Source organism: Mchenga conophoros, linkage group LG7 (assembly GCF_057382185.1).
Source record: "Mchenga conophoros isolate Kocher_MC1m ecotype Shallow Benthic linkage group LG7, M_conophoros_male_GT1.1, whole genome shotgun sequence".
Lineage (NCBI taxonomy): Eukaryota > Metazoa > Chordata > Actinopteri > Cichliformes > Cichlidae > Mchenga > Mchenga conophoros.
In genome coordinates this window covers 36,492,651-36,508,145 of record NC_140532.1, presented here as the reverse complement: position 1 = coordinate 36,508,145, position 15,495 = coordinate 36,492,651, and the positions used below count along the sequence as shown (strand labels likewise).

General features: G+C 38.5%; 1 protein-coding gene across 11 annotated transcripts in view; it reads left to right on the top strand.

Moving 5' to 3' along the window:
• The window catches only part of vav2 (vav guanine nucleotide exchange factor 2), a 202,474-nt gene extending 187,053 nt beyond the window's left edge, over positions 1–15,421 (top strand). For 3 of the 11 annotated variants that reach the window (XM_085279094.1, XM_085279093.1, XM_085279092.1), the window contains 13 exons: positions 55–143; positions 778–791; positions 945–963; positions 2,636–2,763; positions 4,376–4,447; positions 4,588–4,643; positions 4,918–5,034; positions 5,592–5,679; positions 5,814–5,937; positions 6,691–6,732; positions 9,872–9,961; positions 10,433–10,587; positions 12,759–15,421. In XM_085279094.1, coding sequence (XP_085135220.1) covers positions 55–143; positions 778–791; positions 945–963; positions 2,636–2,763; positions 4,376–4,447; positions 4,588–4,643; positions 4,918–5,034; positions 5,592–5,679; positions 5,814–5,937; positions 6,691–6,732; positions 9,872–9,961; positions 10,433–10,587; positions 12,759–12,806 — 1,042 coding nt within the window. In that variant the 3' untranslated portion in view covers positions 12,807–15,421. The remainder of the gene's footprint in view (positions 1–54; positions 144–777; positions 792–944; positions 964–2,635; positions 2,764–4,375; positions 4,448–4,587; positions 4,644–4,917; positions 5,035–5,591; positions 5,680–5,813; positions 5,938–6,690; positions 6,733–9,871; positions 9,962–10,432; positions 10,588–12,758) is intronic. The other 8 variants (XM_085279102.1, XM_085279100.1, XM_085279096.1 and 5 more) reach the window with 4 other exon arrangements.
• The last annotated feature ends 74 nt before the right edge of the window (positions 15,422–15,495 follow it).

Sequence of the window (15,495 nt, the reverse complement as noted above, 5' to 3'; positions counted from 1 at the left end):
TACTAAAGTGCATGTTTCTCTGTGTGTGTGTGTGTGTGTGCGCCTGTCCTCAAGGGGCATCTTCTATCAGGGCTACTACTGCTCTCGCTGTGGAACAGGAGCTCACAAAGAGTGTCTAGAAGTGATCACCATTTGTAAAATAAGTAGGTATTTCCTCTTTAATAGAAGATGTTATTCAGATGACTTTGTGAGGGTCAAGTAGTGAGCAAATGATAAAAATAGATAAATAAAAACTGTGTGACATGTCACGGACATGCAATGATGACTGCTGTAATTTGATGACCCCTGTCCTGCTTGTAGGCCTCTTTATGCAGCAGTAAAAGGGAGGCAGGCTTTTTTATTGTGTCAGTGGATTTAGCAACAGTATCTGACAACATATTTACTCAACATGAATTCAGAAAATCATTGTGGCCTATTTTCTCAAATTTGAGCCAATTTAATAACTGCTGAGTGAGGTTCAGTATGAACCAATCAAGTTCTTTGATAGTCGAAGGTCATAATTAATCAAATAAATTCTTAAAATAAGTTAGTGTGTGTATAATAAGGACCACAGAGCAGGACTGTAACAATATAGTTTGATGCTTTCAGTTTTATCTGCTGTTTAACGCTCACAGGAAACCAGTCATACTACATTGCTGTTAGTCAGCTTAAAAAAATGGTCTGCATGAAGCTATGCTGTACATTTTGGCATGCTGATGTCAAGTGCTGATGGATCCACTTGGTGAAATATTTTCTTGTGAATCTTCTTTGACAATCTTCAATATTTCCTCTTTTCAGATCCTCTTGACTTGGTGAGTAGTTTCTTTTTCACTCAATATACAACAGCTTTCTCTAATTGTCACCATCTTTCTTTGTTGAATAATTACCACAAAAGGATAAAAGGTGATGTTTTTTGCTTACTTATTAACAATATCAATAATCAGATATTTGTCTCTGTTGTGTAGGAGCCTGGATTATCACCTGGTAAGAGCTAACATTTGAATATTCTGTCAGCTGTCAACTTTGTTTTGGCTGTAGCTGTGCTTAAATAGCACGGCTCTCTATTGCCATCTAGTGGATAGCGCCATTGCAGCAACAATACTAACCCTATACTAATCCCTCTAAAAAAATTTGAATTTTGTGAAAAGGTTTTATTTTGTTTTCCTATAATTGGATTTAAAAAGGTAAACTTTAATGTATTCTGTATCATCACATGTTCACATCACAAGTGAACTATTTCGAGCTAGATTATAGTTTAATACCGATTTTTTTGTGGCTTTAAAAAATTATCAGAATTCCAGCATCTGAAATTATTAAATTATTTGTGATCAATCAAAAAAAACGACGTATAATACAGAAATGAACAATTTCTGTTAAGGTAGCACTTGGTTGAGGCTTTTTTACCATGAATTGCTACATCAGTCTGGCGTAGTCTGGTGGTGATCAGGTTGTGTCACTGCTTAGCTGTTAGGGAAGCCCAGATTCCTTTAATAGTTGGCTTCAGGTGTCTCATCTTCCTCAGTTTGTTGATTGAGGAAGATGAGATTCTCTGTGGGGTTTCAGGTCACGTCAGTTGCCTGGGTAGTCAAACCCAGCATTATCACAGTCAGCAAACCAATAAATACTAGCTTTGGCGCGGTGGGAGTTCCTAGTTCCTGGTGAAAAAGGAAATATGCTCCATACTTTTTGTCAGGTGGAAACCTGAAGCGCTCTAGTAGGTGGTTGCATTGAATTTTTACGTGATAGTACAGAGTAGAGCAGCAACCATCAACACCAGCAGATGGCATGGCACCCTAAATAATCAAAGATTGAATTCTAGCATGAGGTTTTCACAAACACTTTTGATTTTGTGCCTCTCCATCCTTCACCCAAACTCTAGAACCTTGATTCTAATTGAAATCAAAAGAAAACCTGGACCACTGAGCAACAGTCCACTTCTTTTTCTCTTTAAACCAGTTACTTGTAAGATGCATCTGATGTTTTCCATTGTTTCAGGAGTGGCATGATTTTAGGAATTTAACAGTTGTAGCTTTGATCCTGAAGAGGTCTACGTGTGGTGGCTTTTGATGCTCTGACTCCAGCCTCGGTCCACTTGGTGTGAAGCTCTTCTTGAGTGGACTTGACACTCTTGTGAAGGCACTCTTCCCGGCCGGTTCATCTTTTCATTGATATGCTTTGATACAGCACTGAACAGCCAGGCTTTTTTGCAATGACCTTGTGTGGTGTTACGTCCTCGTGGAGGGAGTCGACTATCATTTGGACAACTGTCAAGCTAGGAGTCTTGCCTGTGACTGTGGTTGCATGTACCGAAGTAGAACGCGAGATACACATTATTTATATAGTTTGAATAGTAACTAGTGCAAACCCAAAATTAAATATGCCAATAAGTCTGTCAATAAGCATCAATACTCCAATCCAGCTAATGAAAATATAATATGTAAAAGTTTACCTTTCTCTATTATATTACAAAAAAGTAACCTTTTCACAATATAAATGCATTAGTAGAGTATGCAGAAGTACAGTAGAGATACACTTGCAGAATCTGATCGTTTCTTTCACAACTCTTCTACAGCTTTTGTTTTCTCAATGTCAGTGGACTTTTTTATTAGTGAGAAGCTGGAAGTGGTAATGTACTGGACACTGACTGTTATTGCAGGTCCTAAGATGGTGGCAGTGAAGAACTACCATGGCACACCGGTGCCTCCGGGGAAGACCCCTCTCTGTTTCCAAACAGGAGATTTTATCGAGCTTCTGAAGGGAGACCCGGATATCACATGGTGGGAGGTAGAGTAGTCAATCATTTTTAAATCAATCCATCCCTCACAGTGGATTTGAAATGAATCAGTGATTCTCATGTTAAATTCAATTTTTTTTTTACCTGTGAGATAGAAAGTGTAGAACATAAGTCAAGGTTCTGTCTCTGTTCAAATACCGGCACTTCCAGATTGAAATAGTTAGCATATAGGATCGCTATTATTGGATCTGGACAAAAACCTTGTTTTATTGGACAATTGCAATGACTTTGGTGGAGTCTTATAATCAGCAAAGCTAAAGTCTAAGCACACAACCTCCTGTAAAACTGTAGATTAGTTTTTACACACACAGGTTTTTTTTGTATTGATTGAACAAACAAGATATATGTGTTAATTACTGAGCGTTTTGTTGCCTTTGGAGCCATTTCCGTCATTTCTTTTCATGTTTTCTAACCAGGCTGCAGAAAGCACTATCAATCTTATCCCTCTGGTGGTGAACAAGTACAGTAACATACCCCAAAATGCCTTTAATTCAAATTGCTGTGGAGTAGGCAAATCCCTAAGTGCTTTCTTTCCCCCCATGCTACAAAAAAAGATAATTTTTCTTGTAGTTGCAAATCATCATCATATTCCAGCGCACATCTTGTAAACAGAGTCCCCTTGTCACCTTGTCAGTTTAAATTAATAGCGCTTTGGCTTGTGCGTCTCACTAAAATACCACAGGATACTTTAAAGAGTGTTTGAATGATAAACTGAGCCACGCTTGCCTAAAATTGTTCTAAAATCTTAGAGGAAGTTAAAGACTTCTTTGCACCTTCACCAATGGAAATAAATCACTTTTAGCTGAACATTAGAAGAGGTGTACGTGCAGACCTGGAGGATCCTCTGCAGTGAATTAGTCTGGATGATAGGAACTGTGACACTGTTTGCTCCAGGAACTGTTGGCATTCCTGCTGAATCACCGACTCTAATATCAGGCTGGCTTTTCCTGAAGTGACTCTGGGCAACTTTCTGATGACATTAATTGATCTTAGCTATAACAGTAGGCTATCCCTCTACAGCATGGCAGTTTAATCTCTCAGTGTGATGTCAGCAGGTGTGCAGAGTTTAAAATTGATTGCTGCAGGCATAAGATGGAGTCATTTCATCCTCTGTCTGACTTTGATGGGGAAAGTTTGTACATACAACATCTAGCACCGAAAATATGATGCATAGCGTGTAATATTTATTTAGCTCCAAGTGAATACATCGTCTTTCAGAAATGTTTTACTTTAAATTTTGACAAAACGAATCCAGTGCAGATAAACTGGCACCACTAGGAGGCACCAACGTAACACTGTTTCACATTATACACAATAAACTAAAGAATCTCTGCTTCAGATATTGGTTTATTAATATAGTCTTACTTAACAATGATTACTTGCAAGGAGGAAATATAGTTCTTAGTTTTAGTTTTTCCTCTATAAACCCTACAAATTTTTCAGTGTGTCTTAGGATTTCCAAATTTTCTGTATCTACACTAAACTACATATTACCCATTTTCCCTTTTTTTTCCACAGATGTTCTAAAGTATTTCTTTGCCTGAAGTAAGCACAGTTTTGTTTCACATCTAGAAATAAACTTACCTTGTGTTTGTCTTACAGGGAAAGCTGATACAGACACAAAAGAGCGGCTTTTTCCCCAGTTCCTATGTAAAGCCTTGTTTGGACCCAAAGGTAATGCACCCATACACCTGTAAAGTGGGTTGTGACTGATTACAGCGTGTATGATTTGAGAGTGGACGAGTTTATGCATGTGCATGTCAGTTAGTCCTGTGCTGTGTTCTTTAATGAACGGTGTCTGTTATGTGCGACAGCCCTTCCAGTCATGCCGGTCGTCCTCAAGGGATGCAGACTACTATGGATATCCTTGGTAAGACCCATAACTGTGCATTTAATGGGCCTGTGCACTATAAGGTACCATTAGCCCAAGGTCAATATCCTGTAATTAGTGCAGATCTGTTAATGTTAAACTGTAGCGTTATCTCAAAGCAGTGGTTCAATTGAAAGCAAGCTGACCCTAACCAAAAGATTAATTACTACATGGGTGATTGAAGTTAAGTGTTTTTAAAGCTTTTAGAGTGTCATTTGATGAAACAACTTAAAACAAAAAAAACAGTGACCTCTAAATTTTGTTTTTTCTGTAGGTTTGCAGGAAACATGGAGCGGCAGCAGGCAGACAACCTTTTAAAATCCCACTGCAGTGGGACCTACCTTATCAGAGAGAGGACAGCTGAGGCGGAGAGGTTCGCCATCAGCATCAAGTGAGTATTTCAGATCTTACAGGGGAGGAAAATGTCAAGGGAAGGTTTTTATCCATATTTCATGGGGAATAAATATTCTCACAGGGAGCCCTAGTCAGCTTTTTCTGTGCATCTTTTAGCTCCAGCTAATTACTACTCAGTAATTGCTTTTTTTTTTTTAATCCTTCCTTTTTTGTGCCTTTTCAATGAGACGATGCATTCTCAAGAGGAAAAAAAATCCATGAGTTCTTTACTGGAGTTGTCATATAATGATGGGTTGAGAAAGGGAATGCACATTTACACATTTGTGTCTAACTCAGGTGATGAGTGACTGTGGGGACCAGGCTCGATATAATTAAGTAAACAAATCTGTTAAGAAGTCTTTAACTTTAAGAAAAAATACTTAATTTCCATCTTATTCAATCAGATATACTGAAAAAGAAATGTGTGGAGCAGCAGAACACATTAAGTTAAGGGCACAGGAGAATACAGGCTCAACAGTAATATGCAAGATATGGATAAAGAAAATCGATAACAGTGGAAAAACAACATCTGTTCTTGGTGATTTCTCTTTACAGATTCAACGATGAAGTAAAGCACATCAAAGTCATTGAAAAAGACAGCTGGATACACATCACCGAGGCAAAGAAGTTTGAAAGTCTGTTGGTAAGTCATATTAAACTGTTTAAAAAAAAGAAAAAAGGTCATTTAATGAACTGCCAACACAGAAACACCCATAGGAGCTTGTTGTCAATGTGAAAGCAGAAAAGTTCACCTTTTTGTATCCTGTTACTTTACAGGAGCTTGTGGAGTACTATCAGTCTCATTCGCTGAAAGAAAGCTTCAAGTTGTTAGATACCACACTGAAATACCCCTACAAGTCGAGAGAACGCTCGCTTACGCGGGCCAACACACGCTCACCAGGTAAACCTTTTGAATTTTTCTCTGTTCCAATACTTTACTTTCCACTTCTGCAGCCATTCTGATACCGCATAGCAGCCAAACTCTGCAAACAACACAATCTGTTAGTACCAGAAAATCATATTAGATCCTTGAGCAATGAACAGCTAAGTACAGCCAGCTGATAAATGATAGTCAGTAAGCGTTTTGGCAGAGCAAGGTTTGATGTTTATCGGTTGTGAAAGAGACCCTAATGTTTGTCCTTCTGTGTTAATGATAACTTAATCCAAGTAACTTAATATGTGGCTTCATAGTATAGATTAAGTGACCACGATGCTTATCAGTGTGGTTCTGATGAAGCTAAGTTTTGAGAACATCTTCAGATAAAATATCCATCATTCTTTTAGAAGCAAGTTTCACTCCTTGGCAGGCATCTTCGTAACAGCACCTGGGAGTTTATTCAGGCTAACACTAAGCCCCTCTCTAAATGAATAAGGAGACGGCCGCAACGTTAATAAAAAGCTGCATAAATAACCAGAAAAATCTAATAAAAAAAAGGTGACTTTGCCTCATGATATTTAAGTTTTATAAAGTTTTCTACAGCACCTTCAAGAGTTAAATTCCACTTCAATCCAGTGTGCCAACAGAATCAACATATCTGGTTGATCCCGCAAGGGCATTTGAACAAATACGAGACTAATTTACATTATGGATGCAGTAAGCCAAGAAAAAAAACTTGTATAGATTTTGGAATCACTTCTGTCTGTTCTGTTTCAGCTATTATAAAGCAGACGGTTGGCCCTTTGGAGGGAGTAGTAGGTACAAGATTTATTCAGATATTTCTATTCAGGATTCTTTTTAGTGCCATGTCTCTCCCATATAAAATCACATGTGGTTGGCTTTGGACTTGACTCTTAAATACACTATGACTTGTGGCTTTAACTTTTCTACCACTTGACTCATGTTACAGACCTCATTTCCATTAATGAGCTTTGGGTAATGCCCACTGGAAGCTGAGTGGAACCACCCAAAGCTCTAACAAGACATGCACAGACATCTTCAAATGCTAGTGTCAGTGTTTTTGCATGGAGACTGAAGGAGCATTGCATGTCAAATAATGTCTACCTGCTTCAATGCACGATTATGAAAATACCTTTTTCACTCTCTGTTACCAAAATACACTGGTCCAGTACAAATTCAATTTCATGACACTGTGGCTGTGGATACTGTAAGAAGAGGGTAAAATAAATGAGACACACTTCCTCCCACTCTCTTTGTCTTCCCCTGTCCTCTGTTTTTCCCAAGGCCAGTGACTCTCATGACTCATACAGACAAAAAAAAGATGGAGGCCAGAGGGGCAGCTGGGCAGAGTAGGAGGGCAGCAGTGTGAAATGATAAAGAGAGTGACAAAGAGAAAGTCAGCTAACTCCAGCCTTTGGAATGACTGAATTGGCTGCCCTTCTTGGCCATTACACTATATGAATACTGGCTGTGTCTTTGCGCTAGCTTCTGTCCTACACTGGCCTCACTTTGTTCGCTCTTCACAAAGACCCAACTGGCCAGTATAGTGAAATCATTTCTCCTCCTGTTTTGACTGAAGTTGTACACGGATGGAGACAACTGGAGTTTTTGCTAATAATGGTTTTCCTCTCAGTTTTATCCTTGACTGTTTCCAAGCACGTACTTTTACTTTTCGATCTGGAAAACTCTATTATGGAGTTCACACAGACATTTTCTGATAAGTCAAATCAACAACAATTGAAGCAGCTGGAAAATATATATTATATTATATAGCTGCCCTATTTATTTTATATAAAATAATTATTTTATTTTATATAAAATAAATAGCACAACTACTTCAGTTTTATTTCTGTAGTGCCAAATCATGACAACAGCCCCCCTTAAGGCGCTTTGTAACGTAAAGGCCCTGTAATAATAGGACCCTACATTAACCACACGTGACACACAGGCCCCACGACATCGATATCGTACGTAATGACATATTAAGAACAAAAAGCTCAGGCTTCATGTGAATTTCAGTGGAGCTTCATAAGATGTCACCTTTTACTACTCGGTCGTTGTGTCCTTGGGCAAGACACTTCACCCGTTGCCTACTGGTGGTGGTCAGAGGGCCTGGTGGCGCCAGTGTCCGGCAGCCTCGCCTCTGTCACTGCGCCCCAGGGTGGCTGTGGCTACAATGTAGCTTACCATCACCAGTGTGTGAATGTGTGCGTGAATGGGTGGATGACTGGATATGTAAAGCGCTTTGGGGTCCTTAGGGACTAGAAAAGCGCTATATAAATACAGGCCATTTACCATTTACCATTTACTACTACTGTTTTCTTGATCCTTTCAACAAGTTGTAACAATTTTAGGTCCCTCTGTCTAATATTCCACAAAAAAGGAATTCTGTTCCAAGTCCAGGAAAATCCAGAGATAAGAGGAAGACAGTCAGTTTTCTATAGATTTAGTGGCCAGTGCTAACTCCTTTGCTACATAGTTCCAGGTTGGCCCCTCCTTTTTGGTTCAAAGTTGCTCCAGATTTCTCAAATGCATATTCACAATGGGAATTTGCTGTCCCAGAATATCCCAAAGGGTGACTGATCTGGTGGCTGTGACGGATCTGGTGGCTGTGCAGGCCATTTGAGTGATCTCAATGTCAAAAAAGCTGTTTGAGATTATTTGAGCTTTGTCACACTCTGTATTATTAGCTTTTTGTAGACCTTCAGGTAAATATCTATTCGAGAAAAATAAGTTTGAGAAAAAATCAAATCAAATAAAGTGTGACCTGGCATGGAGAGCTGCAGAGATTTTATACACACAAGTGACACAAAGTGCAAGTGAGTAAGCACAAAATCAAGATCATGTGCAATTATACATCAAGAACAAAAAAGGTCCAATTTCAAATAAATTTCAGTGTATCTCCAAGAGATATCACAGTGAACAAGAGTACTAATTTTTCAATCCTTTAAAAGTGGTTATTCCAGAAAAAAGAGCAGCATAATCAACACCTCTGTCTTTAAAATATTAGAAATTAGAGGCTGTAAAACTATGTCTTTATATTTAAAAAAAGCAAAAAACAACCAATTGGATGGTAGTTTAACATAAAATGGTAGTAAAACATGAGGAACATCGGTATAGTGTCCAGCTTCTTTAGGTGTTTCTTGAGTGTGTTCATAAAGAGCGGCGTATTCATTGCCTGGAGGGAAAAAATAAAGAATCTTAATGTAAGTTTTAGCTCTCTGTCTCCTTTTTAAATAAAAAAATTCAATGCATAATACTAAATACTAATATCTTGTGATAATTTCACTTTCAGCCCTTTTAGCAGCTTTTATCTTTCTCTTAATTTGAAAATAGCATGACCTTGGATTTTCCTCCATTTAAGTTGAGTTAAATGGGAACAACATGAAACGCAGACTGCAGCTATTTAAAGGCTTTCACTACTGTAAATAATAGATAACAGTGCCGTCTGCATAAAAATGGAAAGCAGCATTTGATCAGTTGTCACAAATGATGAAGTCTTGTTAATCCAACCTTCAGTTGGGCTGTCATCGTAATGCCTATTAGTGACATTATATGTTTTTCTTAATATAATATAATGTAAATTGTACAGTTAAATAAACATAACACCAAAATTTATTCTGCAGGTTGGTGTAATACTGAATAATAATGTCACTAATAGGAACAGAACAGACTCTTTCTAAAAAACAACAGAGTTCCCACGCTGCTTCTGTTTGAGACTTTGTAAATAAATTCACACTCTTAAAGCAGTCAAATTGCAACACCTTCATGGTTAAGATTAAATATAATGAGAACCGAACGCACAGGCACACAAAGCTTCAATCCAAAATCTTTTTATCTTTCTGCTTCTTTGGCTTCGCCTCTGCATGTGTTCACCTCAAACATTTTCCAGCTTTACTTCCTCCCTTGTCTCGCTCTCTCTCTGTCCTCCTCTCAGCAGCCACCTGTGCATCCTACAACTTCTCCTTCCTCAGTCCACAGGGCCTCAACTTCTCCTCCTCTCAGAGCCAAGCCCCCTTTTGGTCAGGTACTATCTACTTATCCTTTCCTTTCCCCCGCTGCCTCTCTTGTGTCCTCGCGCCGCATCTCTTGTAATTACATAATAAGCCTATGTACCTCGACCTCATTACTTCTTCTCTGTGGCACTCTTTTCATTAACAAGAACACTGTAGTTCTTCTCAGGATGACATTTCCTCATTAAATCAAGAAAAGAAAACCAATTTCCTCTCCAGTGATGAAACAAGTTGTCCTGCTCATTTGTCATTTTGTGGCTACAGCGTGTCACGCTGAAAACTGACCGGACCATCTCGCCTCTGTACATTCTTCACAACTAATTATTACCATTATGTTCAGTGTGACCTCGTCTTACAACCGTCACCCTCATACATAAACATGAATATTCATCAATACCAGTAAATAATAACTCTTGTTGCGAATTCAGCGGTGTGCCATTAAGTTAATTAACTATGGCTCAACTCCTATTGTTATCAATTTTCAGTGTTTACACCTCGAGTGGTCAGCACAGCAGTGGCCAGGTATAACTTTGCAGCGCGAGACATGAGAGAGCTGTCACTGCGAGAAGGCGACATTGTCAAAATCTACAGCAAGATCGGTGGAGACCAGGGCTGGTGGAAAGGAGAAGCCAATGGAAGAGTAAGTAACTATGAGTAAAGTGTTTATTTGTGGATGGGAAATTGATCAGACCCAAGGCATAAAAGCCACCACTGGATTAAATACCTTAATGTTGTAATATTTTGAGTTTGATCAAAAATGTATCCAGTTAGCTTTATTAAGTTAGAGATCTGCAAAAGAGAAATTCAGGGAAAGCATGTCCCCAAAAGTGCATTGATACATTTGACAATTTAACCAGTGATACCGGGGGAAAAAGAAAAAACAAAACAAAAAGATGTGGTTGAAAGACAAAAACTAGCTGCTGGGAAATGTGCCAGTTTAATAGGATGGCGGTAAAAGGGAATGTGATGTCAGCATTTTATTTTAGGAACGTTCCCTATTAGGCTGTAAATTTAGAGTTGTGCTTTGGAGCCAGAGGATCTACACAACTTGAGCGGTTGTAAAGCTAAACCTTACCACAGTCTGCTGTACAGCCTGGTGTAAAAATGCCATAGAGTCTAGTTTTGATTTTTATCTGTGTTTTCCCCACCTTACTTTTATTCCCTCGTGTGGATTGATGGAAATACGCGTTTAACTTTCTCCTATGAAACCATCTGCCTGCACACGCAGTTTCTTTGGATTGGTCTCTCTGTGATGTATGACCTTGATGGAACAGAAGTGGTAAAAAAGGTAATCTGTATTCAGTTGATGAAAGCCGAAACGTGCCGACTTAAAAAAAAAAAAGCACATCTACACCTGGTAGAACTCAGCAAAAAAAAAAGTATTTGCTAATGCAGTGTGTACAGCAAATACATTGAAATCTGTGTATCATATACTATGATAACCAGGTCAACTACTTTAGCTGGTTGCAAATCTGGTCTGCAAAGCCTCTAAGTTTTCATGAAGTGAGCTGAAGTGTCTTGATTGCTGCTGTGTATGAGAAAGACATCAAGCTCACCAAAATTAGATGCTATTTATTTCTACATTATGAAGAAATACCCACCGTAATTGGATGATTTGCTGAATGTAGTGGCTATTAGTGACGACATCAGAGCTGCTGTTTAATTTATGTCTGTTTTTACATTCTTGATATTTATAAGAATAAGATTTGACCTAGGTGAATAACCTAGTGCAACTGATGAGTATTCATTGTCCTTCCTTTGCTGTGTTAAACCCAAGAAAAGCTTGACTTCCCAGTTCTGTGTCGACATGACTCTGTGTCCAGCAAGTAGATTATCATTTGGTTGGTGGTTTCTCCACAAAGACCCATTACATATTATGGGTTCTGTACTTTGATCATTTACTAGTACTTGTTCATTTTACAGCTGAAAGGTTTCTATTAGCTTTTTTGTTTTAATGTAGCTTCCTGGCTAGCTGGTTCTGTCTGGTTTCAAACTAGAATACGGCAAAATATGAATTGTTTTAATCCACGTGTGCACATGAAATGCGGTGGTCCCTGCAAATATATTTTCATTCCCCTGCTGTTGAATTAAAAATGACTATTTTGAAATCTTCACATATCACGCCAACCCTAACATTCATGTGGAGCACCACAGGCATCACAGCGATTAATTCAGCCAATATGCATGGTGCTGATCTGTGTTTATGGACAGTGCACATGCTAGTAATTGAATCACGACTTAACTTGAGCACATAAAATATTATTGCTTCTCTTTTTAAATTAAGACATCTGCTACTTTCAACTACCTCATTTCAGCATTTTAACACCCAGTCCAATTCAGGAAAATTAAGAGACTCAGGATGAGATTTTCTTTTGACAAAACATACCCAGATACAGACCTCAACAGGTATTAATGGATGTCTTTGTGTTGCTGTAAATACAACCTTTGTGTTTCTATTATCTCTGTTAGTTCAGTACATGCTTTACAATTCTAACAAGTAGGAGAAGTCGTAGCCTAGCAACAGCTGAAGTAGCATTTGAAGTAGCCTTCAAGTATTTTTTCAGAACAGAGGCAAGGCTGCTGCTGAGCTGTGCAGTTATCGGAAAATAGCGCACATCTTCTGCCAAAATAATATAGAGGAAAGAGCTCCGAGAGCTCTCGGCCTAATGTAGTCGTGGTGCACATCCAATGGATTCACGGCATGTAAACAAAACAAAAAAAGCATATAAATGAACCCAATTAACATCTTTTGTTTATACTGGTTGATGTAAAATACTGTGTGTGTCTGATAATTACTGTTTCATGTTACAGATTGGATGGTTTCCTTCAACTTATGTGGATGAAGAAGGAGTGCAGTAAGGCTCAGATGTTGCTGGTCTGGCTCCCTTTAAATCAGGAACCATCTTCTATCTACTGTTCTCAGAGAAAATTACTCAGTCTCTCCAGGAAAATAACACAAGGGGAAAAAAAACAAAACAAAAAAACCAACAAAGAACTTTTTTTGTTGTTTTGCTGGATACTCATTTTTCAGCGAGTGTTTCTACTCTGTTTATCTTCAATTATGCATCAGCTTTTGTCTTTGCTGGATGTCCTGTTTAATTTCTGTACAGGGGAAAAAAGGAAAAAATGGCTTGCTGTCTGTCAGCCTCTGTGTGCTCTGCAGAGACTTTACTGAGGACTGAGGACACAGCAGAAACTGACTGCTGATAGCTTTACTTTGAAAAAAAAAAAAGGTCCCCCTTTTTTTGCAGGTCTACGCGAGGTGAAATAATTGTACAGTATAGATAATTTATTGAATAGAGATTATCATCATTACTAATGATTATTGTGGGGAGTTGATTTTAAGCAAAGAATCTGATCCGAAAACCTAAAATAAGAAAAAAAAAAAGATGCTGTGTTTTTTTATGTTGAAAGATTTTGCCTTAGTTGTCATGGTGATGCCTTGTGGGCTGACACCAGTGGAGGGAATCGACTTTGTTGACTGATTTTACTTCTCCATGTATGCATGTGCTCACATGTGGCCCACATAAACACGCACACGCACGCACACACAGACCAATGTACAGTATGGTGCCTTTGAAGAATGGGTGTTGCTTACTGAACCTCAACTTCAGCCACTCAAGAACATTGCCATGCTCAAAAATACTTCACTAAAAGAGGAGCTTGAGCCCCCGAAAACAAGATGGTGAGGCATTTATGTCCTAAATGGCCGCTGGATGAACTCACTGGATGTGTTTTTCTTTTTTTTTTTATAGCCAACACAATGCCATACACAGTCTACAAGTCAGTCGTCAGTCAGATGGATACGAAAGGGAAAACTTTCATGTGATTTTTCTTGCACAGAATCATGCTTCTTTTCTTTCTTTTTTTTTTTTTTAAACTGGACCAAGAATTTTTTTTATTATCATTATTATTATTTAAAGCCAAATTTAGCTGTATTTCAGTGTCTGCACAGGATTTAATTGATTTGTGATTTTTCTACCTTGCCTTACTGTTTTCTAAAGAGTTGATCAGGTGATGGGATTGTATCCCCCTTAATTTAAATGTTCCTGTGTGAAAATTATTTTCGTGTTGTGCAGACTAATATCAGTGTTTTAATCTGAAGAAAAACTGTGTGTGCTATAGACGTTAAACCACAGAAGATGTACTTAATCGCTTTGTGATTTTCTAGGGTTGCGGTGCTTAGTGTTTCCATTTATTTCCACTCATTTCTTCCTGCCATACACGATTTATAGCTATTTACACCACAGTGTGCTGGCATCAGTTTTTCTATTGACAGCACAAATGTACCAGGCAGCTTTCTGAATCTAGTATTTTACAGGTATTAATATTTTTTGAAATATTTGACCTTGGCAATTCTTTCTTTTAAAGGGTTCAGTTGTTATGGAACACGCTCTACAGTTTAATGAAAGGCTTTCACTTCAGTCTTCTCATTTTCCAAAAAATTACCATGTTGATATATGCGGACATTGAAAGGCAGTTGACTCTGTCGCTAAACATCAAGGACTCCTTCAGGGTCATGTACTTGTACACCCGTGGGCCACTTAAAGTGCTGCTGCTTTTATTAATTTTATTCTCACAATGTCTGCTTCTGTAGTTTTACCATGGATCTCAAATTGTGCAGAAAGTAGGGATGTGACTGTATCCAACTAACCCAACTTCCCAGCCATCACTGGTGGTAAGAGTTAGGTCTCTGTCGCTGGGCAGATTGCAGTTAGGAGTTAGCAGTTTTCAAGCCCAGAGGCAGCACATCAGTTCAGCCATATGCGGGGCTGCGCACTCTTAAGCTGAATGGTTGCCATTTTGACACAATGTGGGAGACCTAGTGTGAGTTAGAGTGGAAGGGGATAGAACAGGACCCACACAGGGTGATCTAAAAATAGCAGCAGCAGTGAATGAGGTCATGCTTGGTATTGTATTGATTCAGCACACAACCAATAAAAAAGGCTTTGCTAAAATTTGAATGTATGTAGATGTTTATAATGAAGACTGCTTTCTTGCTGCAAATAGGTCAACAACACAAGTCAGTCATTACAGCTTGAACCAACTTAACAAAAACCTTTGGAAGTAAAGTGCAAACACTGAGCACATCAGCTCTGGCTGGTTCACAAAGGCTTATGGAGCAGAGGATGCCAAAATGTTTAGATTCTAAACATGTAACCGTCTAAGATGTGAATTGTTCCAAAGGCCAAATGCCCTGGAAAACACAAAGTCCTACCACTGTGTAACGGGGACACACAGGAAGCCTCCTTTTTGTCTGGAATAAGGGGTTTGGGGGACATCAGCTGTAGTCACTTTTTTCTTTTGTTTTGTTTTTTGTAGTGGACAAGAACCCATTGCATGTGGCTATTAATATTTCAACTCCTGTCAGTTCATCCTCAGAAAAAAATAAGTACTTACTCGTGTACATTTTTTGGATGGTTGAGTATTTCCAAATGAGATCTATCATGAATAAATATTTCTTTTGGTTTAAATTTGAGACTGGATTCTTTTCATTTTTTTATTGCAAAATTGCGTCACAAAACACCCAAACGTCAATCTCCAAATT